Source organism: Pagrus major, chromosome 9 (assembly GCF_040436345.1).
Source record: "Pagrus major chromosome 9, Pma_NU_1.0".
NCBI classification, from domain to species: domain Eukaryota; kingdom Metazoa; phylum Chordata; class Actinopteri; order Spariformes; family Sparidae; genus Pagrus; species Pagrus major.
This window is the reverse complement of record NC_133223.1, coordinates 33905888-33932926: the sequence shown is the minus strand read 5'-3', so window position 1 is coordinate 33932926 and position 27039 is coordinate 33905888. Positions and strand designations below refer to the sequence as shown.

The 27039-nt window shown below is 41.7% G+C and overlaps 1 protein-coding gene across 1 annotated transcript; it reads left to right on the top strand.

Annotated features, from left to right (window-relative positions):
* Window positions 1–4227: 4227 nt before the first annotated feature.
* Window positions 4228–26189, top strand: LOC141002113 (activin receptor type-2A-like). Its single transcript, XM_073473290.1, has 11 exons — window positions 4228–5335; window positions 9763–10000; window positions 13035–13150; window positions 14866–15020; window positions 17059–17202; window positions 18717–18860; window positions 20311–20456; window positions 20686–20800; window positions 21138–21276; window positions 21383–21513; window positions 22225–26189. Exons 1-11 carry the CDS (start codon window positions 5281–5283, stop codon window positions 22417–22419), a joined length of 1578 nt encoding a protein of 525 aa, XP_073329391.1. The 5' UTR covers window positions 4228–5280; the 3' UTR covers window positions 22420–26189.
* Window positions 26190–27039: the final 850 nt, after the last annotated feature.

Genomic DNA, 27039 nt, shown 5'->3' with positions numbered 1-27039 from the left:
TGATATAAAGTCAGGCTCAGTCATCATCTCCTCCTGATGATATAAAGTCAGGCTCAGTCATCATCTCCTCCTGATGATATAAAGTCAGGCTCAGTCATCATCTCCTCCTGATGATATAAAGTCAGGCTCAGTCATCATCTCCTCCTGATGATATAAAGTCAGGTGAAGTCTCGTAGTCCACAGAACATTTCTGGAGCTTCACAATAAAACAGAGTTGCAGCAGCTGGAGATGATTTAATCATCAGATGTCTCCACACAGCTCATCTGCTGTGATCACAGAGATCAACCTGATCTGAAACTGTCCCTCTAAACACCAACATCCTGTTTGTTAACACTGAAGCATGAAAACTCCCCGTCACCAGAATAAATGTTGGCTTTGTACGTTTCTGCAAACCATGAAAACAACCTTAACTTCTCAACTGTATGTTGTGACAACTCTGTGTTATGGTCAGGTTAAGTTTAGGCACTAAAACCACTGGTTAGGAAAACATCCTGTTTCTGTCGCCACAAACATCCTGACATCACAACAGTATCCAGCTGTTTCATGCAAACTGTTGAAACGTCCTCTTGAACAGTGGTCTCTGTAACTCCACCACCGTCTCCTCCACCTCCCGACATGAAAGCCAGCTCATGTAATGTGAGTGTGATATGACACATATAGTAGAAATGTTCATATGACTCTTGTGACTGGTGCTGGCTGCTAACAACGTTTTATTCTGCCAACTGAGCTGGGAGACAGTGTTGGTGTGACCACTGTTAGAGAAGGTGTTTCAACATGTGTAAGTGTGAAACCACTGGATATTTTCAGATTAAATTATATTTCATCATAGACATTGTATAGACATTTTGCAGCTGTGTTTGTGGCGACAGAACTTTATAAACCAAAACATGATTTCCCCTAACCCCCAACCGGGTGGTTTTTATGCCTAAACGTAGCTATAATATATGTGACGATCCCTCCACCCAGGCACTAGGGGTCCCTGTTTCTTGAGGGTTGTGTTTTGCAGGTGCTGAATGGAGGGTCGTCAGCTGCATGAGCAACACCTGAGCCAGTGTCCTCTGACTATAAAGATCTTCCTCATTCTGCAGGCGCGCTCTCTCTGGGACTGATTCCTGCTAACCGGCAGGCCTGATGGCAGCACATTTTCCTTTCCTTTCTTTTGATCTGCACATGCATTGTCACACACCCATACATGCTTTCACTACTGATACTGATCTTTACCCATTTTCCTTGGTTGTTTCATGATTGTGGGACCAATCAATACCAATTGCTTGTAGCCACCTGTGTTTGTCTCCCTATTTTGGCACAGCCTTTGAGCCAGGTTGTGACATATAATATAATATAATATAATATAATAATAATAATAATAAAACTATAAACCTTGTGACAACATAAAATTGAACATGAAGAAACATATCTGTGGTTTGAAGAAACGTACATTACAGAACACTCACTGTGGTGATTTGGCTGTGAAAACGAGGATGAAAGGTAGCAGACAGCAGCTGGACGGAGCTGTGACCTGTGACTGCTGGTTCTGTGTCTCAGTCTCTCTGTTTTCAGGATTTGGTCGGACTCATAATCTGCCAAACCTCAAAATATCTAGTCATGAGGTATTTTATGGCGTAATCAAGAGCTACAAACAGCAGTTAACTTACAGACTCCAGCTGCAGCTCTGACCTGATCACTTCATTAAGAACAGACTGAAAACAAAGTCAAACCTCATTAATACGAGCTGGAAAACAAGTGTATTTAATTAGTGTTTATTATCGTTAACCTAAAGCTGGATTCTGACGGTACAGCGCTTCAGTTGATTCACTTTTATTGGCTTTTTTTTCTATCTCAGCTGACGACATCATCGCTTTACAATTATCACACAGGGAAACCAATGAAACTGCAGTCCAGACCACACGGGCCTGAAGGTGGTGGAGCAGAGATCCAGGTTTCAGATCGTTATTTGTTCTTTGTTTAATTGAAATAAAGCACAAACTGTGCACGTCCTCTCTGTGGAAGGTATAAATGTTTCTACAGCAGACGTGTCTCTGTATTATTTACATTTAAAACACATTTAAAGTTCATTTCTGATCGATGTGGTCACTGGTTGTAAAGCCTGTACTCAGCTCACTGTCTGATCTATTTTTGTACCACAGCCTTTCTTGATGCTTCGACTAAATTCCTGGAACAACTCACCATCTTCTCAAATCTTCACACACAATCGTAAAAACTCACACCTAACGGTACAAACTTCTGACTCCTGGGTCCAATTCAAACTTTTCCCTCAGACAACACACAAGCTGCTGAAAACAGACAACATGACTGTTTACACACTGAGGGATTAACTCAACAACACGTTTCATTCCCCACAAAAACATTCGCAAAGGCAATTTTCTGAAAAGTTAATCAGCAGAGCTAACGAGTAAGTCACATTATAGGTTCATTAAACACTCAGTTCACATGCAGTTTTATTTTGTTTTGTTTATAGTCATGTGACAGCTGTGTAAAGTCACCTTCTCACTCAGTCTCACCTGCATTTCACAACATTTCCCTGTGCTGTCGTGTGATTATTGTGATGAAACTCATCCTGAAACAGCTGCTTCAGTATAAAGACGTATCCAGAGTTTATAATGCAGGTAGACCCACACAGAAATATGAAGAAACTGCTTTAATGTTCATGTGCTGTGGACAGATGAGTTACTGAGCAGCAGTGAACACAACATTACCACAGATTAGTGTGGATTATACAAGAGGGATTATATATGATGGGGGTCAGAATTGATCTGTAACTGGGACAGCCATCAGTGATCGAATCGAGGTCACTTTCATGTCGTGTGACGCTCCACAGGGTCTTTGTCTTCACACATATGACGAGTTTAAGGCCTTCTGGGTTATAAATATACCTTATAGCCGTAGTTTAGCTGTGCTACATTGATCTGGTGTTGGTTTCTTTTCTTACGTTAGCCGATAAATTAATTTGCAGACGGTAAACTATCCAATATACCTGCCAGAACAGCCCCAGGGGTCTGGGTGAATCAGCTGGCCTTATCCACTCAAGACAGTTTTTTACTATGTTGGCTAGCGAGCAATCCATCTGTGTTAGCAAGCCAGCTAATGTTAGCTAACATCAGCCAGCTAAAACCAGAATATCACAATATATTTTAACATGCTCTGCAGTGATGTTGGCTTTGACCTTGAACTTTGTGTTGGTGTCTGTGCTTTGGTGTGTGCTGGTCATTTGTTGGCATTAGCAGACTCCATTTCTATGCTAATGCTATGCTAATGTGGCCACACTAGAGAGGCTAGCTACTCAGGAACGTGTAAATGCCACAGCACGTTCCTTTTACCTCAGACGTTGGAAGTCGGAGTTGACATTAGATTTAATGTCAGAACATTATTGCTCTGCGGGGATATCTACTGAAATTAGCATGCTAACAGCTAGCCCCAGACTGCCTGATCCAAAGCTCCCTTGCTAGCAGTGTAAACACCAACCCGTGTCCTGAGTTCACAGGTCAGACCACTACCTGCACCGCTAACTGAGCTAACCAGCTAATGGCGGCTACAGTGAGGAGCAGTCCCTCTGGTAATATGCTGTCCCCTGCCTGTTTCGAGGATGAATTTGACGGCTGGCCAGTTCCTACATACTGCAGCTTTAACGAGACAAATAAGACAGAACGCTGATAAATCTTTCACAGCTGTTGATCCGTGAAGCGGCCATCTTGGATTGTGAGGTTGGGGTTGCTGAGGTGCATCAGACTTTCCGAGTCGTAAATCTGACTCCAGGAGGCGGTTCAGTTCTGGTACCGGCTGGGAACTCAACATCTCTAACTTCACCTCATCACCGTGGTCGCTGCCCGTTAAACGCCCCTGTGACCTCCACAGGAGACTCATGGACGACGGCAGGGAAGGTCACTTTAATTATTGTCAATTCAAAGCGATCAACGCATTTAAATGTCCTCACATTTTTACATAGTGCGCCTTTAATACGCTTGAATCGATCTAATCTCTGCCATGATGTTAATCAGTTGAGCTCTGACGTCCCGCCACTCTCTCGCCTCTGACAGGGGGCGGGGCTTCTCCGTCATTCCAGCAGCCCTGCGTCAGGACGTCGCACGGGATTGGTGGAGGAATGCGGGTTGAGCTGCTTCTACACATCCTATTGGCCAGCGGAGGTGTCAGTCGGCTGATCCCCTCCGCGGTGGCAGATGCCTATGGAAGAAGGGAAAAAAACAAAACTCCAAAATAATCTGAGCGGGCGGCCATCTTGCCTCTTGTCGCTCGGGCAGGGAGAGAGTGGAAGTGAGGACGGAGAGGAAGCCCAGCGGGGAGCAACAAACCTCGGATGTTTGTTTTCATTCGGACCGCGATAACTCACCCGACGGATCCACCTCCGCACTGAGGGAAATCTGCGGGCTCGTGTTTGCGGTTTGCGGTTTTCCTCCTCGGTTTGGAAACCCGCTCCCATCAAAGCGGGCTGCTAGCTGCGGAGCTAAGCTAACGGGTAGCCGGGCCAGCTAGCTGCTCGCTGACCGAGCTGCGGTCGTCAGCGGCGGATTGAGGACTGCGGCGGCGCTCGGTAACATCTCGGCTGACGGCGGAGGGCTGTTTTCCAGGCATGGACTCTGATCCCGGGTCACACCACCGACACGTCGTCCGCAGCAGCCTGTTATATGATTATTTTACCTGCTGACATGTTGTGAACACACGGGTTCAACTTTTGCTTCTGTGTGACGGTTATCGCGGAGGAAAAGTGGGAGGTTTTTGTAAATAAAAGCCGGAATCTGGAGCAGCTAGCGGCAGTCGGAGCTCAAGCTAATCCCGCTTTGGAAATCAGTGCTAATCGATGGAAATGTCGTGTTTGACGCCCGAGAAGAAGACTGTTTATCTGCTCGACACTGTCAAATGCCAACTGAATTCCTGCCAATGACATTTGCTGTTATTACACCGTGAATCGGCCCCGTTCAGCCGCTTTGATCCCGGGGAACAGAGCTGAAAGTCAGCTGATGTTAAGTGGTTGTAGCCTCCTGCTAACATCCACCTCTCTGACCGGGCCCGGCCTCACACACACGGGCTGTATCTGCACATTCACCTCATTTCACGGTGGATTCGTGTGTCACACTGTATCACGGTGAACCGTCAGAACCAGGACCGGACCCAGTGTGGCCGGGACATGCTGCAGGTGCTCGGTGTCCAACAAGAAGCAGCGCTGGTTTAAAGGGACGCTAATCCTGCTTGTCTTCGCTTTGGGATTAAAACTGAAATTAAGGATTTTAGTCTTTGGATCCACAATGGGATCAGCGACCAAACTGGCCTTCAGTGTTTTCCTCATCTCGTGCTCCTCAGGTGAGTGTGTACCTGGCAGGACATACTGTACATACAGTGGGAGGACGTCCTCCTCCACACGTCTCCAGTTGTACTACAAATCAGAGTATTTGTGCTGATCAGATATCAGGACCAGCTGCTCATCACTGATGACTCTTCTCTCAACAACACATTATTAGTTTACTTGATCAAATTGTACAAATATAAATTCTATGTCAGCAAGTAATGATTATTTTATTATCAAATAATCTGCAGGTTTTTCTCCAGGTTGATCATCAGGTCTGTGTGAAAAACAGGCTGAACTATTGATGATCTTCATCGTCATTTAATCTGTCGATTATGTTTTGTGATTATTGATTAGATGTTCTGTCTTATTGACTGATACTCGGTCTTTGGGGCTGTGAGGAAGTGAAGAATTACAGTGATGACATCTTGGCACATTTTTTACTGTGATCCCTCAAAGATATGTAACAATAAACATTTGGTCTAAAATGAATTTATAATCTCTAAAAATCTAGATTCTAATTTGTTTATAATCTGTATATTGGACACAGATACCGATCCATCTGAGTCAATATCGATTTGAGCATCGACCAACCAATATATTGTTCTGGCTTTTTGTAAAATGTCAGAAAATGGTTAAAAATGTGGATCAGTGTTTCATCCTCAAATGTTTTGTTTTGTCCTCAACCCAGAGATCTTCAGGCTACTGTCACAGAGGAGGATTCAAATATTCACCTTTAACAAGTTTTGGTTTTAAAGAAATGACTCAAATCCATAAATTAATTACAATAATTAGAGCCTGACTGATACTTGATTTATGAGGCTGATACCGATATTATTAAAAAAGTATTCCAATAATATATCAGCTGATACAAACACATTTCTTGATGCCGAGGGCTGCAGGAATATGACAGTTAAACACTAAACTTTATAGTCTAAAATGACATCAGTGAAACAGTGAACTTCACTGGGAGTTTAATAATTAATTACAAGTGTTTTGCATTGTAATCTCTGAAAACAAGAACTTTCATATTGGCACATATACCAGTGTGTCAGGCTGATAATATCAGCCGAACAATATGTTGGTCCAGCTCTTTGAAAAATTTCAGCAAATGTAGAAAAATGTCAACAAGCTGACATCAGAGAATTTAACAGCTAATCAATTATCAAAATATTTGTCTAATTCAATAGTTGATAACTAATCGATCGTTGCAGCTCTAAAAATGTGTTGATTTCCCCAAACCAGACATATTCAGTTTTTTAAACTTGTAAATATTCAGTTAGAGAAGCTAAAACCAATTAATGTGAGTTTAGAAAAATGATCAATTATTAATTTTTTCATTATTCTTTTGTAGATGGACTTGTCGATTAATTGACATATGATTAATGCCAAAGCAAACAAGTGAGGATGAATCTTTCTCAGAGCTCAACATCAGTTTTATCTTTAAAAGTAAAACACAGTGAGATTTAAAAACTGAAACCATCATTAATCAGATTTATTTTGAAAATCTGTTCATCATTTCAGCCGTTTTTCTGTTGTTTGAACATGTAGGCTGCAACTAACGATCATTTTCACTATTGATTAATCTGCCGACCATTTACACGACTAGTTTTTTAGTCTAAAAAACTTAATTTAGTGTCAGAAATGACAAAAAAGCAGCAAATCCTCACATTTAACCAGCTGGAACTGAACAATGTTTCAGATTTCTGCTGGAAAAACGATTAATCAACACCTCTATAACTGGTCTTTATAACTCACATGTTTTCAGGTGTGAAGCCACTGTTAATGTTAGCACTTCCTGCAGATTTTCATAATAAAAGTGCAGCCTAGGCTTTTAATGTGACATAATGTGTGTGTACTGGGTGTGTGGTGAGAAATCGGTGAGCTGCAGTTACAGTGAACGTGTGGACACATGTTATTGTTACTGCAGAGAAAACATCTGGATGAGAACCAGCAGCTTCCTGTGTGTGTGTGTGTGTGTGTGTGTGTGTGTGTGTGTGTGTGTTACAGTAGCACTTTTATTAAAACAAACCAAACTGAAATCAGATGCAGAGGCAGAATTTCCTTATCAGTTTAAAAAATGTGCACCATATATGAACATCTGACGCCCCACATCTCCTTTTTCCTGCTCACCAAAACTTGACAGCTGCTTTAGTGAGAAGCTGCTGTTCGGTGTCATGATGCCAGATGGATCGGTCCAGTCTGTGGAGTGGACAGATTCAAAGGTTCTGATCCAGAAGAGATTCTTTCAGTAACACTGAGGGCTACTGCGAGTACGTTGTATGATTTGTGTGGAACAGCACAGGTGACACCTGAACTCTGCAGCAGGATGATGTCACGCATAACTTAGATTACGCCACAATGTAGACCAGTGACTGTGATGTCACACTAACAACAGCAGTCACTGAGCAGACAGCTGGCAACGGATTTTCATTGCAGCGATATTTTAATTTAGCAAAATCATTTATTTCTGTTGTCATTTTCAGTTCCAACAGTAAACAATGGTCCGATCTCTCTGACATTTCTGATGTTCCTATTTTATGTTCCGTGTTGCTGTGCTAGCGTCTACGTGCTTTTACCACTGATGTCCGTGTGGTTCAGGACTAGTACATAAACCGTTAGACACCAAGTAGACACACTGCAACTCCAACTTCTTTCAGAAGTCTCTGTGTGTGAACACAGTGAGAAATTGATTAATCGTTGATTAAAAAACAGAAGAAGTCATTCTATGCAAACTGATATTAACACAGTGAGCTAGTAGCCTCAGTATGGGCCGGATTTGGTTGGACCAGCTGTTAAGTAGCGACAGACGGAGCTCCACAATGAAAAGGAAGTCGTTATTCTGTGTGATTTAGATCATTCAGGCAACTTTCTGTTTATTTCACCTGTTCTTTAACTCCTGATGGAACCGACTCTGATTTTGCATCGAACATAAATTAAGTCAGTGACTGAAACAGTTTCTGAATGGAAGAACGTCCAGCAGCTTCACGTGTTATTAATGATTAATCGTTTATTGATTGTTAAGGCAGCCGACTAGCAACTTAAGAATTTACTTATGATTTGCATCCCTTGCATCTCATCTGCCGCTCTGTGACGGTGTAGAGCCTCACCTGCTCACCTGCTCACCTGCTCACCTGCTCACCTGCTCACCTGCTGACCTTCCAGTTCTGAGCACGCTCAGATGTTTCCACAACAAACAGATCAGTTCTTCCTCATGAGTTTATCGGCTCTGATCACTATCAGCCTGCAGCGCTTCAAATGATAGAATATCACACAGTTATAATGATAATACAGGTGAACCAGCTGATGAGACGTGCAGCCAATTTTTAATAATCATTCAGGAATGACATCATACCCAACATGCTAATGCTAATCCAGTGTTGCTAACTGCCAGGTAATGTTAGCTGACCACACACCAGCACACAGACAGATCAGAGAGCAGGATCTGGTGTTTACAGACTACAGGATTCTGGTTCCTGACACCATCTCTGCTCTGCAGAAACTTTAACTTCCACTGTTCGCTGTTACCAGCAGCTTTACAGGTCAGTCTCTTTGTCCGTCCGCACACATTTCCTCGCTCGTTTGTGGTCGCACTTTAAATCCAAGGAGACTGAAATTTGGCATTGCGTTAGGATTGGGCAACAGAAGATACCTTCAATTGTCCAAATATGAATTCTCTTGACAGACGAACTATTGAGCCTGCACCAGAACAGGGGGCGCTACAGCACCTTAGACACTAGTTGCCAGCGCCGTTTAACCGAAGAGGATTAGCCAGTCGTTTTTCAGGAGCACAGATATGCTTACAGAGAGGCAATGATCTGTTTTCTCTCCTACAAGGTCCAAAGAACCAAAACAATGAGTCTACATGTGCACAGACATCACAGTTTACATTTTACGAGTGCCACTCTGTGACCTTTAAAGCCTTTTGTTATTAAAGTAGAGCTGCACTCATTAATTGATTAGTTGTCAACTATTGAATTAATCCTCGACTATTTTGATAATCGATTTGACTAATGAGACCAAACAGAGGTCAAAACTCTCTGATGTCAGTTTGTGAAATGTGAATATGTTCTGGTTTCTTTCCTCTGCAGCAGTAAACTGAATATCTTTGGGTTGTGGACGAAACACTGATCAACATTTTTCACCATTTTCTGACGAACAACTAATCGATAAATCAAGGAAATAATCAACTAATCGATGAATCAGCAGTGAAAATGATTGTTAGCTGAAGGTCTAAATTAAAGGCACTTATCAGTACATCCATGTCTCCTGTAAGACGACACTCAGGTAAAAGAATGATCCTTCCCACCGTCCAGTGTGGATCTTCCAACCTTCAAACCTTAACGAGGATGATACAGAGCGATGTTTTCACTTTGAATCAATAGCATTGAATCATTGATCCGGATCGATGTGTTGTTAACGTGTCTTAACGTCTCCTCCTCAGGTGCGATCCTGGGTCGCTCAGATACCCAGAAGTGTGTCCACTACAACTACAACCCTTCATCCTCCTCCTCCTCGTCCTCCTCGGTGTCGGAGAGTCGGGGGAACCTCAGCGGGGTGGTCACCTGCTCCGGAGAGAAAGATAAGAGGCTTCACTGCTTCGCCACCTGGAAGAATGTGTCCGGAGTGGTTCAGGTGGTCAAACAGGGCTGCTGGTTGGACGACGTCAACTGTTACGACAGGTAACTGATGACTGTCAGACAGGTAACTGATGACTGTCAGACAGCAGGAGAGTCACAGTCCAAAAAACTTGTATCATTTATCTCAGACCGTCACACCAGAACAGGTTGAGTGACACACAGTCTGAACCTGATGGTGAACTCTGTCTCCTCAGAGTCAAATCTGAACATGTTTTATTGGTTTCCCATCCATTGTTTTTGCACAGTGTGTCCCTTCCACTTCGAGCTTTCATAAAATCCAACATGTGCCTGAGATGTTCGCTTTCAAAACACAGGTTTTCTTTCTGCATGTTTCCTTACAGATGCAGACGTATATATTTCCGTACATAAAGGGAGCAGAAACAAACCTTAATGACTGACGTTTTAATATAACTTTGCAACTTTATTTGACGCAGGCTGCAAACTTCCAGTTACAATCTGTCTCTGCATCGATGTAGATTCTTCCACGTCCACGTCGCAATGCATGTTAAGGCCCATTCACACTGCTCCTTTCAAGGCAGGAATCATGTGCCGATACTCTGCCTCGCCGTGAAAGTTACAGAGACAAAGAGGGGGGACAGTTTTGATCTGGCTCTGATCCACCTCCAGAGGTAGTATCAGGGCCGCAGCAGAGGCGAGGATCAGGAGCGTGTCGGTCTGATGGTGTTGAGTCTGACAGCTAAACAGATCCTTCACTCATCAACCCACAGAGCAACATTACAGAACCAAACAGTGATGTGGTAACTGGTTGTGTCTTTGGCAACTGATATGAGGAAAAAAATACAGCAGTTATTCGTGGAAAAGCCTGTCATCCTGTCTGTCATCCTGTCTGTCCTCCTGTCTGTCCTCCTGTCTGTCCTCCTGTCTGTCCTCCTGTCTGCCCTCCTGTCTATCCTACTACCTCTTCGTCACATTTCTGCCTGAAACACAGTTGTCTGTTCCCGGCAGCAGAACCAGGTTGAACGGCGGTGATTACGTGACTCAGAGCAAAAAACTTTAACTCACCAAGTGTGTGTCTCCTTCCACTATTGTGTTGTTGTAGTTACTATCTATGAAAAAATCACCGTGACGGTCAGCCCTCCCGACCGAGACTTCAGTGAACTTTCCCCCAGAAAACAGCCTCCCTCCCTGCCAGTGAGAGTCAGACAGGGTCTGCTGTTTACTGATGGTGATTATGTAATTATGTAATTTAGATAAAAAACGTAACTTTGTCACTTTCCAGGATGCATGGTGGGTCAGGATGATGTTTAGATTAACACCTTGGGGGAAACGCGTTTAAAAAAACCTTCGTTGCAGCGATAACGCGGAGTCTCTGCGTGAAAATGGCGTCAGATTTGAGAAACCTCCACCTCATCTGTAGTTGTTCAACCTCAGATTAGTGGAACATGTTGAAGGTTGGTGTTGCAGCTAAGGACACTTTGCAAACACTTAGATATTTGAACCCATCGCAAACTTTTCACACACATTCATGAGCACTCAAACACACAGATACACAGAAAAGGGTCAATGAGAGGACGTGGTTGAGGTGAGTAATTAAAACGAGGATCATGCGGTGGATCGTTAACAGGACTGAAAAGGAGAACAGTCAGAATGAACAGAAGATGGATGTTTTCAGTCTGGATTTGAAAATGTTAACGGAGCTCACCTCTTGAATGTGTAGTGGTTGGTTATTCCAGAGGATTGCAGCTCTGTGGGCGACAACTCTACCACCAGAAGAGTTTTTATTGAATCAGGGAACAGTTAAATATCCGACATTAAGGGATGTGATGGAGTATAAGGGCTGCTACTGAAAACAGGCTGTGTGCAGGTCCTTCAGAATAATTAAAATGTCTTAGTTGTATAAAAACAAGGCCTCAAAAGTCCTTAAACAGTCTTACATTTTAATTTGTGAGGTCTGAATTTCCATTAACATTTTATCTAATTTCATTTAACCTGAACCTGTATTTATACTTTATACCTGCACTTCGTGGAGCACTCTGTAGTTTTATAAAAGAAATTCAAACTCAGCATTTTAATATTTACAATATTAATGAGGTAATATCACAAACTGTTTCCACCAGTGAATAATCAAGCTGTTCTCAGAGGAGAAGAAGGTCCCAGAACACTGTTTGAAGCTAGAAAGGTGGCAGGGTCCGCCACATATAAACAGAGTAAAACAGTATAAACTGTGTTTTCCTTTAAGCTCAGTTTGTTTACTCAGTCATGAAAACAAAGAGAGTTTGTTGATTTAGTTTGTTTAGGCAGAAAAAATCAGCCAATGAGGATCTTTCTCTGCTCATTAACATTTCTTCACCTGAACTACAGACTGCTCCTTACTGAGTGCGTTTTTACTTTAAAGTGGGCAAACTTGATTGAGTGATCGTCCCATGACCTTGTTAATAGTTTTCGTCAGTATGTATTTTTTTGGTTGTTTGTTCTTTTATCCCGTCTGTGTGAAAGCGGATAATGTGTAAGATGTCAATAAGTAAAAAGCTTCAAAGCTTCAGTTATTTTGTTGAGCCTTTATCTCAGCAGGTCAGTCCCTCTGACAGCACACAGCTCTTTAACAAGGTGAACAACAGTCACGTCCCAGGTATTAAAACATTTCTCAGAGCTGACGTGTGACAGGAAGAAGAATGTTGTTTAAATCATCCTCACCTGAAGTCTTCAGGTTACCTGTTGGACTCAAGTCTTACCTGAGTTTGTTCTCTGAGTCAACATGTTTTGACCTGACTGCTCCTCCTGTCTCTCTCTCTCTCTCTCTCTCTCTCTCTCTCTCTGTCTCACTGTTTCTCTGTCTCTCTCTCTCTCTGTCTCTCTCTCTCTGTCTCACTGTCTCTCTCTCTCTGTGCTGTAGTGTGACAGCAGCTTCCTGTCTTCTTGTCTTCCTGTCTTCCTGTCGTGTCTCTACATGTTGTTGAACTGGTTTCCCTTGAGCCCAAACGTGTTTGAATGAAACAAGTTGTTTCTGCAGACGACACGTTCAGCACAGAGAACTCATAATCAATAACTGAATTATCAGTTCATGAACTGCTGAAACAGGAAGTGTGATCAGATGTTCTTCTTCTCCTCCTGACAGGAGTGAATGTGTGGAGAAGAAAGATGCTCCTGAGGTCTTCTTCTGCTGCTGTGAAGGAAGTTTGTGTAACGACAAGTTCTTCTACAGTCCTGACAGCAACCAGCCGCCCATACCGAGTAAGACACCTGTTCACCTGTTCACCTGTTCACCTGTTTGACAGCCTGGATCTTTACACTATGAGAAACACCCATTTTCAGAATCTATTTACTGTTTCTTTCCTGATTCGTGCCACAATTCATCTCCCTCAAGTTTTTCTGCCATTCACTTTCTTGTGGAGGATAGTAGAGCTGGAGACAATCATCCAGAGCAACATGAGGTCTTTTAATCCCGTATGAACAGTTTATTTATCGGTCACTGACAGTCGTCCTCTGACCATCAGTAGGGATCCCGTCATGTGGCAACAATGACATTGATTACACCGGACATTTTACAAGAGAAGACGCTCACTTCCTGTGAGGATTAGGGGATATGGTCTTATAATAATACTGTGATATTTCAAGGCTGTAAAATGAAACGCAATATAAATCTCACTATTTTGAAATCTCATCAGAAGGTCTCCTTAAATGCTGACTGGGCGATAAAATCAATGTCACAATGTTTTTACACAGTTATTTTAAAATACCTTGATATTGATATTGTGACAATATTGTAGAGACGACTGTTGGTACTTTAACAAAATACTGGATGATCAATAATCATCAGTAATGTGGATATAATGATTAAATGGTTCAGAAAATGACATCAGTAATTCAGCCTTCGCCAACACCAAATAATGACATCCAAAATCTAAAATGATATATAGTCTAACTATATAATATCAATATACTGCCCAGCACTACTGTCTGTAGAGTGTTGTGTTGATTTACTGCTAAAGCAAACAGGACATTGCTGCAGCTTCAGATTTAACGGGCAAAACTCTAATTTATATTCATTATGAAGTAGTCACAGGAAGTACGGTGTTGGTCAGTGAGTTTAAAATGTGTCTGCAGAGCAAAACAGCAGACACATTTTCAGCAAATATGTCAGACAGTTTGTCCAGTTGATAGAAGTAATGGACTACGAGCTGTTAGATGACGAGCTGCAGGCGACAGGCTGAGCACCGCCAACTTCTCAGTGAGGTGACTGACTGTTTCTCCCTCGTTAACAGTATCAGGTTTCCTGTTAGCATCATGTTTAAATCAGAAATGTTTTCACTTTGACACCAAAACATCTGCCACAGCGGACGACCACCAGGAAAGTTATGTTGCAGTATCACAACTTTATGATCAATATACTTGACTTCTGTCTCATATTGTTGCCCTTTCTCATCATTTTCAGAGATTTTTGTCATAAATTTACTTTCTTACTGTTAAAATTAGTATTATATAGTATAGTAGTATTTTCATTTATTTGATGTGCAAAAGCACTTCCTGTTATTAGTTTCATAATGTTTAGTATCAGGTGCATTATTACGTTGATTGACAGGTGCTAAATGTTACTTCTATTGTTATTGTATTTGGCACTGCTTTTTGCATTATCTCCTTAAAAACTATATATATTTCACTAATATTTAATACTTTATTGTCATTATTCTCATAAAAACTGGTCCCACTGGTTGTTACTGGTTAAATAAAGTTATCTCATTTTCTTAAATCTTGTTTTTTAAGATATTACAACTTTGTTTTTACAGTTTTATAACTATTTCTTATCACTTTATACTCAGAAACTCAATGTCTGAGTATAGTAGAAGTCAGTTCTCCATGTTGCTGTTGCTGTTGTTGTTGTTGTTGTTGTTGTTGTTGTAACTTTATGAATTGACTTGAGTGTTTTGTCTCCCTCTCCGTTGCCATAGCAACAAACAAACCAGTGACGACACCTCCTCCGGTGCTGACGACTCTGATGTACTCACTGGTCCCGATCATGGCCATCACCGCCATCATCCTCTTCTCGTTCTGGATGTACCGACACCACAAACTGGCCTACCCACCTGTCCTGGTGCCCACACAGGTGAGGCGTACGCACACACACACACACACACACACACACACACACACTGTCCTTATCGATACTGAATATTTGAATTGGTTTCAGTACTCATCTCTTGCAGTACGGATACTGCAGTACTAGCTGTGTTTTCTCGCTCTCCTCTCAGGCAGCGAGTTCGCGCCTCCTCCAGGAGTAAATTTTACGTAGATGTTGTTGTGCTTAAACTCACATCACACAAGCCTCGTTATATTTACCTTTAAATAAAAATGTTATGACCTGAATGTTGTGGGAAATTTCCCTCGCGGTATCAAATATCGATAGTTTTCAAGGTATCGATTCGGAGTTAGGAATGACAGCCTCGTGACGACACTACATAATACACAACTTTATATTTTCCACAAACGATCTCAGGCCTGTCACCACGATTATACAACAGCTGCATCAATTAGCTGATTTAATTGATTAGTCGATCTAAAGAGAATTAATTGTCAACTTCTTTGATGATCGTTTCATTTTTCAAGCAGAAATGTCAAACAGCGTCTGGTTCAGCTGCTTTTCTTTGTCATTTCTGACAGTAAATGAAGAGTGTTGGTGTTTTGGACTGTTGGTCGGACAAAAGAAATTTAAAGACTTCACTTTGGGCTCAATTGTAATCAGCATTTTCCCAATTGTGATTGTGATTTCATAGATTAGACAATCCTAAAAGTAGTCAGCAGATGAATTGATAATGAAAATGATCATTAGTTGCAGCCAGCAGATAAATGACTGAAATGATGAAATGCGTTCGGCTCTGAATCTTTTTGTTTTACTTTTAAAGATGAAGTTGATGTTGTCACTTTGAGCTCTGAGAAAGATTCGTCTTCACTTGTTTATTTGTCTTTGTATTGGCTGGAGTCACTAATCAATACATTGACGAGTCGATCAACAGACTCTGGACTCTGGGAAATTGTGTTGACGAGCATTTTTTCATTTTTTTGACATTCTATAGATTAAAAGATTAATTGTGAAAATAATCAGCAGACTAATCAATAATGAAAATAATCATTAGTCGCACACGTGGTGTATATGATGTATTGATTAACGTCCGTGGATGATTCATCATTTTCAAGTCTTTAAACAAACACAGAACAGAAGGGATCTGTGATGAATCCGCTCTCGTTTTGACTTCCTGTCTATTGAAGCTGGAGATGAACTTGTGACCGTCGGTGGACGTCTTGATGACGACTTTAGTTTCCACAAACGTGTAAATAGTGTTTTAAACTCTACTTCACAAACATCACAGACATGAGAGGCTGCACATTAGATCCCGGAGAGATGAGTTCAGGCTTTTATTAACTTGACTACTGTCATCTTGAGAAACCCGTGGAGCTGCAGAGGGTTCAGAACGCTGCAGCCTCACACAGTGAATAAAACCCTGTGTGAGGGTGAATGTTGTCAAGGTAAACACTCACATCAGGTGAGTTAGTCTCCATCACTTCTCTTTCTTTGTGTTTCTGCTTCCTCTTGTTGTCTCTGACTCTGTCAACTGTTTCTGCCTCTCAGCACGCCTTTCATATAATGATCGAGGTAAGAAGACCAAACTTTCACTGGAGAATGCTTCATCACTGCCTTATTCTGATTCCTTTCTCACATTTTTGGGTTTAATTTTGCATCTTTATCTTCCTCCGGCCTGACGTTTCTTTTGAAAACACACTCGTCTTTTTGTTTGTTTGTATTTATGCTCCGTGTTGGTGGTGGTGGTGGTTGTTGTGCACTGATGGACAGATGTTGTCTCCATGTATTGATCAGATGATGATGTGCATGATTGATATGAAAGCAGGTTGAACATGCAGTCAGCAGAGGTGGATTTATACTCAAGTGTTCAGAGTTTATGTTGCTCATATGGAGGCAACGTGTCGTCTGAGGCTGGTTTCTCCTCAGAACTGTCCCTCCAGGCTGCCTCGGCCTGATCGTGGTTTGTGACGTGATGACATTAAACGTATTTCTCAGGATCAGATCAGTCAGAGCTGCAGGAGGAGACTCGTCACCGTCACTCAGGTTGTTTCCTTGTTTCCTTCAGGACCCCGGCCCCATGCCTCCCTCCCCCATCCTGGGCCAGAAGCCGCTGCAGCTACTGGAGATCAAAGCCAGGGGGCGCTTCGGCTGCGTGTGGAAGGCTCAGCTGCTCGGTGAATACGTCGCTGTCAAAATCTTCCCCATCCAGGTCTGTACTGTCCGAGCGTCCTCAAACACACCATCACACGCCACACAGCCACCGTTAGCTGTGAGACGACCACAACGAGCCTTCAAAGTAAACAGACGCACAACTGAAGTGTTCACACACCACTGTGGTTCACATCTGACCATCAGTGTCTTTATCTGTTGTTGTTAAGGATTCAGCTGCTCTTCTGTTTGTAAAATCATTTAAATCTTAATAACATCCTTGTGTGACAGTGACTTTTAAAGTGATCAGCTGTTTAATCAGACACCAGCATGATCTCATTATTCAGCTTTTATTTTGACGAGTCACATTACTTCCTGGCTGCCTGGTAGAAAACGTGCACATTGTGGCGACTAAGATCTGACTTGGTTTAAGCGAGAGCTGCACAGCGAATCCAAATATGATGAGAATCACAATGAGGCCAAGTGCAAATTCAATCACACAATTTGTACATTTTTGACAAATGTGACAAACATCATAATAGTGAGGTCCCGTAGAGCTGCAGAGAAAACAGCTACTGTTAATAATGTTTCTACAGAACTGCTCCACCTTTATTTGACCTGTACTGTGACGGGTGATGAGTCCAGCTGATTCATAACAAATCTCTCGTACGTACAAAACATAAAAACAACCCTCAGTTCATCCAATCAGCTGTTTCTAAACAGATCAACTATTCACACCAGGAAAATAGAGAACACTGATTTTTGTCTTCACGGTAGTTTGTTTGCTTCACCATCATGATTTTAATACTTTTGCTCTAAAAATGATATTTGATGGAATAATTGTAGTTTATGTCTCAGTGGTGAATCTGTCAGAACAACATACATTATTTTATTCTATCTGTGTCCTGCAGCTTTAGTTTAAGGTTACAGAAGTACGTTAGTCAGTGTGATGTCCTCTGAAGAGATGGAAACACCACTGTGTGTGTGCGCGTGTGTGTGTGTGTTGTCGTGTGTGTGCGTGCATGTGTTGTCGTGTGCGTGTGTGTGTGTTGTCGTGTGTGGGTGTGCGTGTTCAGCCTTAAAGTTCAGAGCTTTAATCCCCCTCAGGCTGGCCGGGTCCTCGGCCAATCAGCATCCAGTAAACTCCCACTGACCTCAATTGACCACACACACACACACACACACACACAAACACACACACACACACAGTGCAGGCAGCTGAGTTGTCTTTTTGTTCAAACACTGACTTTAATCTGAAATGTAGTAAAGTGATTTTCAGTTTTTGATTTCTCTTTAAGTCTTTAATCATTTTGTAATATCTTGTACTTTGTCACCCTCCTCTTCACTTCCTTCAGTGTTTATCTTCATGTTGTCTCTCTGTCTGTTGGCCTTCAGTCAGCACACTGTAAAAAATATCCAACTGATGTCATTCAGTGAAACATCAGCCAGTGGTCCATTTTAAAACCAGTTTCTGGGTCCTGTCTAATCTCTGGACCGTGACGCTGTGTTCAGATGTGTGGTAGGTCACAGTCATGACCTCTGACCTTTGACCTGTGTGTGTTTGTGTGTATTCAGGACAAGCAGTCGTGGCAGAACGAGTACGACATCTTCAACCTGAACGGGATGAGACATGAAAACCTGCTGCAGTTCCTCGGAGCCGAGAAGAGAGGAAGCAACATGGACATGGAGCTGTGGCTCATCACCGCCTACCATGAGAAGGTGCTGACACCTGCTGGACACCTGCAGAACTGCAACACACAACCAAACATGAATAAACCCCACTGATCAAATTAAACTGTGGCAGGAAGTCGGGCTCCACTCAAATGATTAAGTTACTGTTTATTTTTAATTTAACATTTTATCAGCCACAACATTTGAGTTAATGCTGTAAAAAGTATTGAAATATAACAAATAATGAAAATACTTGAAATGACTGAGAATATAAATAATCAGTCTCAACCGTAATAATAAAAACACTCTTATATTTTCAAAAGAAAATTTTAAAAGCCATAAAAATTAAATAAAAAATAAAAATTACCTGATACTAAAGTATCAAAATTACAGTAAAAGTAAATTACACATATATTTACATGTTGGTATATACTGCATACCAGTGACAGGATGTAACTTAAATACTATTTTAAAGTACTTTACTTCTGCTTCACTTCCACTGCATTTGTTTGATAAAGTGGAAACCAGTTTTGTAAAAAGTAGATAAAAGTCATATTTGAGTAAAAGTATCTTATATTGAATGTACTCAAGTATCAAAGGCAAGTTAAAGTAAATTATAGATATATTTATATGTATGTATGTACTTTATACTGTGGGTCAATACAAGTAAATACATTTTAAAATGTCTGCAGTGAAGAGGACGTGTAAAGTTGCAGAAAATGTAAATACTCAAGTAAAGGACAAGTACCTCGAGTACAGTACAAGAGCAAATATACTTGGTTACATTCCAGTATGCAGTTTATACCAACATGTAAATATACGTATCAGTTACTTTTACTTCAACTTTTGAGACTTAAGAACATTTAATATCAGATACTTTTACTTGAGTACTCGTCATAGCGGTGACTTTAACTCTTACTTCTCTTAATATTTTAACACCATATCTTTACTTTGACTCGAGTACGACTCTTGAGTACTGTTTACAACGCTGCTATTTACATTTGCACTATAATTTAATAATCTTATCAGGACTCTTTTTTGTTTTAAAATGATAAAAGTGTGTTTGTGTTATAAGGTTATCTACTGATTATTGATATTCATAGTTATTTTGTATTTTTAGTATTTGTTATTCTTTCATTGTTTTACTACATTGAGTAAATGTTGTGAATAAGAGTAAAGTACAGTACTTAGTTACAGCCCATCACAGGTAAATAGATGAGATAAAAACATTTCTAATTTATTCAGTTGAAACGATGTGATATTGTTTATACAATGTAATAATGTAATAAGACAATTCCAACAATTATAATAAAGATTAAGTTACATTTTTAAAATCAATAATTACTTTACACAGTTTCAAACAGAAGATAAATGTGACCTCAGATATCAGATTAACACAGAGCGACTGCAGAAGCTGCAGCTGTTCAACATCAGGTCCTGTGACACGTTGTGACACGAGGTCATGTTCTGTGTTCTGTGTTCTGTGTTCTCTCCTCAGGGTTCTCTGACAGACTACCTGAAGGCCAACGTTCTCTCCTGGTCTGAGCTGTGTCTCATCGCTCAGTCCATGTCTCGAGGTCTCGCCTACCTGCACGAAGACATACCTGGACACAAGGACGGACACAAGCCTGCTGTCGCACACAGGTACGCACATCACACACTCACACACTCACACTCAGGTACACACATCACACACTCACACACAGGTACATAAACACACACAGGTACACACATCACACACTCACACACAGGTACACACATCACACACTCACACACAGGTACACACATCACACACTCACACACTCACACACAGGTACATAAATAGATCAGAGATGTTCTGTCAGACATGAGGTGTCACTCTGTGTCTTTTCAGGGACTTTAAAAGTAAGAACGTGCTGCTGAAGTCCAACCTGACCGCCTGCATCGCTGACTTCGGCCTCGCTCTCAGGTTTGAGGCGGGAAAATCTCCTGGAGACACTCACGGACAGGTGAGTCCACCTCGGAGAGCACACCTGAGGAATCTGTCCGTCCTGTAACAGTGATGATGGAGGAATGAGGAGGGAAGAAGTTGTTCTTAAAGATGAATCTGTCCTTCAGTTCAGTGGTGTTGTTAGAGCTCCACCTTCTGGCTGTTAGATGAGCTGCAGTTTGACATCTTCAAGTAATTTCATATAACAGAGAACATTATAATATTTAGTAAATACTCTAGTTTTTAGAGCTGGGAACACAGTGACAGATGACCGGTCAGGCTCCACCAATCCAGTCTGTCTTACAGCATCAGAGTCTTTGAAGCCAGGTATGAATGTGTCCCTGTTGGTGTGTCAGGTGGGGACCAGGAGGTACATGGCCCCGGAGGTCCTGGAGGGGGCCATTAACTTCCAGAGAGACGCCTTCCTGAGGATAGACATGTACGCTCTGGGCCTGGTGCTGTGGGAGCTCGCCTCACGCTGCAAAGCTGCTGATGGTAAGAGAGCGTCAGGCAGGGAGGGAGGACGGATCAGTTGTTAGTGATGATGCTGGTCTAGTGTGTTCGTCCTGGACTCTGATGGTCCCCCTTCTCTCTGATCCAGGTCCAGTGGACGAGTACATGCTGCCGTTTGAGGAGGAGATCGGTCAACATCCGTCTCTGGAGGACATGCAGGAGGTGGTGGTCCACAAGAAGCTGAGGCCGACGCTCAGGGAGTGCTGGCAGAAACACGCTGTGAGTCACCGCATTACCCACAATTCACCAGTGACATCGTACCCATGATGCACCCCTCACACATTACCCATGATGCACCCCTCACACATTACCCATGATGCACCCCTCACACCTGACCCATGATGCACCCCTCACACATTACCCATGATGCACCCCTCACACCTGACCCATGATGCACCCTCACACATTACCCATGATGCACCCCTCACACATTACCCATGATGCACCCCTCACGCCTGACCCATGATGCACCCTCACACATTACCCATGATGCACCCTCACACATTACCCATGATGCACCCCTCACACCTGACCCATGATGCACCCCTCACGCCTGACCCATGATGCACCCCTCACGCCTTACCCATGATGCACCCCTCACGCCTTACCCATGATGCACCCCTCACGCCTGACCCATGATGCACCCCTCACACCTGACCCATGATGCACCCCTCACGCCTGACCCATGATGCACCCCTCACGCCTTACCCATGATGCACCCCTCACGCCTTACCCATGATGCACCCCTCACGCCTTACCCATGATGCACCCCTCACACATTACCCATGATGCATCCCTCACACCTGACCCATGATGCATCCCTCACACCTGACCCATGATGCACCCCTCACACATTACCCATGATGCACCCTCACACCTGACCCATGATGCACCCCTCACGCCTGACCCTGTGTGTTGCGGCCCCTGCAGGGTCTGGTGCTGCTGTGTGAGACCATCGAGGAGTGCTGGGACCACGAGGCTGAAGCTCGGCTGTCGGCCGGCTGCGTGGAGGAACGCGTCGTGCAGATGCAGCGGCAGGCGAGCGTCACGGCGCCCGAGGAGATCGTCACGGTTGTCACCATGGTGACCAACGTGGACTACCCACCGAAAGAGTCGAGCCTATGACCAGGCCACGGACCAATCAGGACGGAGCAGGGACTCCCTCAGTGAGCGTTTTCTGTCTCTGATTCAGGTGAAGTCGAGCTGGTCAGGTGACCCGGTCAGGTGAGCCGCTCAGCGGTCATGTGACCCGGTGGACAACGTGGCAGAGAGTCTCTTCCTCTCTGCAGGGTGAGCGGCACTGACCTCCACCCTCTGACATCAGTTCCTCTTTTTTATTACAAAATAAAAGACTTCCTGGACGGACTTTTTCTACGATAATGTGACGATAAAGCGTTTGTTTGGTTTCAGTATAAAAAGGGCGACTGTAGTTTTTAGACACTTGTTGTTTCTCTGAATGATGTGATGCCAATAAGAAACAGCTTCTGAATGTCTGTATCACCGCTGTATATATATATACAGATCATGAATATATAAATATATATACAGATATATTTCCATTGTCACCTGAGAGTCAGAGAGAAGAGTTTATCGATCAGGTTATTGATCCAGACAGAAAGTCAAACATACGAGGAGAAACTTTAAACACTGACATATATGAAAGATTTAAAGGTTTAATTTAAATAACATCACAGAAATGTGTCGACTATAACACAGATTGTAGTGAAGCTGAGATTACTTTATTTTATACACTATAATGAGATCACATGTTAATTATCTCAGAGTTGTTTTTGTTATAACGGGTTAGTCGTCCTGTAAACAAGCAAAAGCTTTACTTTATTATTGTAAAGCTACTTTATATTCATAATCCTTTAATGGGATGATATTTTTCATACCAACGATTCAAAATTTGTTCGAACGTCAGAAAACGGTGAAAAACGAGTGAGTAGACGTCGTTCCGCCATTTTAGCGTTTTCTTTGCTCCCCAGCCATGACGCTCATCTTTGCAACATGACTCACTGAGTTTGATCAATATTAAGAACGTTTGTTTAATGTGGCATTAATTTTCTAACATCCAGCGACAGTAATAACAAGTAAACTCCCAAAGTTTAGAAAACTAAAGGACAGAAAACACAAGAAACACTAACAACAAGAACTGATTCCGTCTGTGAAGCTGTTTTCTGATGTTTTATGCACTAAATTAAATATTGAAAATAAAGCATTAAATAATAAAAAAAAAAGATTTTTAAAAAAAAGAAGATGATATTAATCAATGTTGAAAATAATAATTAGTTTCTGTCCAGTTAACCTCACTTTATTCCCTGGACTGACCTTATCCGACATCTTTTCTATCGCTCTAAATTCAGTTTGGATCTGAATCAATAAGACAATCAGAACACGATTCTACATTTTTATGAACCGCATCGAGTTTTTTCAATCGTGACCGACTTCAGATGATAATCAGTTTCTCCTCGCCACAAACCAAACGACCAGAATCAGCTGATCGATGCCACTGATAGACAGATCAGCTGAGTCTCCAGATTTAAGTTCAGATTAAACACGAGCATCATGACGTGAGTTTTTAAAGCATGTCTTTATTTTAATGTTTTTCTAATATTCACTGCTGGTTTCCTCTTTTTATTCTCTGTTTGTGGTTTCTTCTGATTCTGTGGAGCCTCAAAACTGACAAAATGTAGTCAAACATCAAAAAATGTAATTTAATAAATCAGTAAATTATTTTATTTTTATTTATTTATTGGCACAAGCAACAACGTGGACTTAAAAAAACCTTTTAAACACTTTAGCACAAATAATATGCTAGGAATTAAAACTGGAGTTTATAAAGAAATATTAATTGTGAAACTATAAATCTGCTTTTATTCCTCAGCTGACCCCAGGAGGCCTCCGTACGTTTGTGTCAGAGTAAAGACAAGTAGTCAAACTAAAGGCTGGAAAAATAAAACGAGAGAAATTAAAGAGTAACAAATAGTTTTATGTATATGATCAAATTATTTAAAAGATAAGTTGTGGATGTTATATTTTCTACTCATCTGATAATCTCTCGTCGGCTTCGTGGCTCCGTATGTTTGATGGATTTCAAAACGTCTCAGGAAAGATTTTGTATTTTGTTTTTAGGCCAAAAACTCTTCTTTTCTCTGACGCTCGCTGCTTTTGTTTTTCTGCTGAAATAACAAACGTCGCCCGTTACCCAGCAGGCAGTTCTCCCCGCTGTTTAAAACCGTGACGACGTTGAATTTTAGTGCGATTTGTAACGAAACAATCGCCGGATTTTAAACGGCAAAGTCTCAGCGTCGTCTCTGTCCCGCAAGAGTTTCACTGAAGGATGAGACGTTCTGATGTGACACGACGTGACGTTTGTTCAGTCGCCGTCTCGTACGAACGGGAGGCGACACGTCGGGAGAATCCAGAATCAGAAACATTGAAAACATCAAAACCAGAGAGGCGTTCAGGGACCTGGTTTTGTAAACGCTGAACGTCCTCAGACTGGTTCCGGTCCGCTGCCTCCTCTTCTCTCAGTGTTTCAGTGGCAGCAGCTGTCGACACTCAGCCCGGTTTCTTTATTTGATATTTGAGTCTGATCGACGGTCGGATGAGTTTAAAGCTGCACACTTTGTAAATATGAATGTTGTTTCAGATTGTGATTTTAGCATGAGTTTGTTTTTTATGGACACAGAATCCTTTATAATGTTAATATGACAAATAGATTTACGTTGTTTATTTTATATGATGATGATGATGATGATGATGTACAAATGAAAAACAATCTGGGTTTATTAATTTATGTGGAAAACTCAGAACACTAACTTCCTATGGAGGAAGGTGTGTGTGAGTGTGTGCGCGAGTGTGTGTGTGTGTGTGTGTGTGTGTGTGTGTGTGTGCGTGTGTGTGTGTTAGATACCTCAGACATCCCTGCTGGTGCTCACCTCTCATCACGACATCATCACGACATCATCCTCCTCCTCCTCTGTCGATCAGGGCGACGACACAAACCCTCGGCTCCTCCCTCTCTCCTCTTTGTTTTATTTAAATATTTGATGTGAACGAGACAAAAAGAAGTTTTTCTCTTCTTTTTTTTTTTTTTGTCTAAAATCGACAGAAGCTCATTGAAACAGAAACAATTGGAGGTTTTTATTTGTAAGACTTTTCTGTCCTCTGGTCACTTTAACGCCCTTCTTTAAGAAAACGTCGTCATTTTGTGTGAATTAATCTCAAACATGAATGTTGAAGACTTGCAGCATCAGAACACTTTATTATTATTTGTATTATTATTATTATTCCTGAATTGACTCTAATGTGACGTTCTGAGCTCAGAGTCGAGCTTCAGGCCGAGAATCTGATGATGTTAAATTTATTCCTGAATTTATCCTCAACCGATGGGTCGGTTCAGTTAATCCAGTTTGGATCAGATGGTATCAGAACAACGAGTCGAGTGTTTTTATGACTGATGTGAAAATAAACCAGATTAGAGATGAAACTGTTTCCTTTTAAAGACGTTAAAGTTCAAACTGGATTAAATTGTTCCTCCTGAGCTCTGCTGAGAATCAATCAATCAATCAATCAATCAATCAGTCAGTCAATACATAATAGATCAATAAACGCAGCAGATGTGTTTAAAGTTGGTTTTAATGGATTAGATGTTTTCCTCACTGGTCTTTATGTTTTATATTAAATATGAACACATTAATGTTTGAATTCTTTCCCTGAATATTTTCACCCTGCAGTTCAGACCAACACGGCGGTGCGTTCACTGACTGTCGGCAGTTTAATTTCTGTGTATTTAAAAGGTTCGAGGGCTTCTGTTGGAGGTGATTGTTGAATATTGTACAGAAGAAAATGTTGTTTCCCCTGAAATAAAGTACAGTGACTGCTCTGCATCCCGTCCTCGTCTGCTCTTCTTCACGTTTATCAGAGTCCAACCTGACGTGTCTTTCTCCTGTAAACTCAGCAGATGTTCTCCATCAACTTCTTTCTTTCTGTGTCTGTTGGTCCCAGTGATGTGACGAGTGGTCGCTCCTGTAACATCAGGTGTGAACTGACGGCTTGAAGCTGTTTACTTGTGATGGTGAAACCAGGTGTGAACAGCCTCCATGTAGAGTCTGTGGCAGAGAAACCAAACTGCCACAAGAGGGAGACAAAAGCTCAGAACTCAAGTTCAGAACAAGTTCAGATGCAGCTGTAGACTCAACTGAGGCACACACAGTTACACACACACACACACACACACACACAGTGTAGTACAGTGTGTGTGTGTGTGTGCTGTGATGCAGTGTAACTAAGTAAATTTACTCAAGTAGTCTACTTAAGTACAATTTTGAAGTACTTTTACTTTCCTTGAGTATTTTCCATTTTCTTCCACTTCACCACATTTATGTGATAACTTTAGTTTTTAGTTACTTTTTTACCAAGTTGAACATTTTCAAATGTATTTATTTTAACAGAAATCTGAGTTAAAAACAACAAACAACAAAACGAACACTGATTCTGATCATCAGAAAAATGCAGAATATCACATCGATTAGTTGATAAGCAGTCGGCCTGTAAACAGTGTAAACATGTAAATATATGAATAATTTACTTTTACTGGCACTTTTGGTGCTTAAGTTCATTTAATATCAGATACTTTAAGACTTTTACTCGAGTAATATTCATGAGTGACTTTAACTTTTACCAAAGTGATATTTTAACAGCATATCTTGACTTTGACTCCAGTACGACACTGATAGT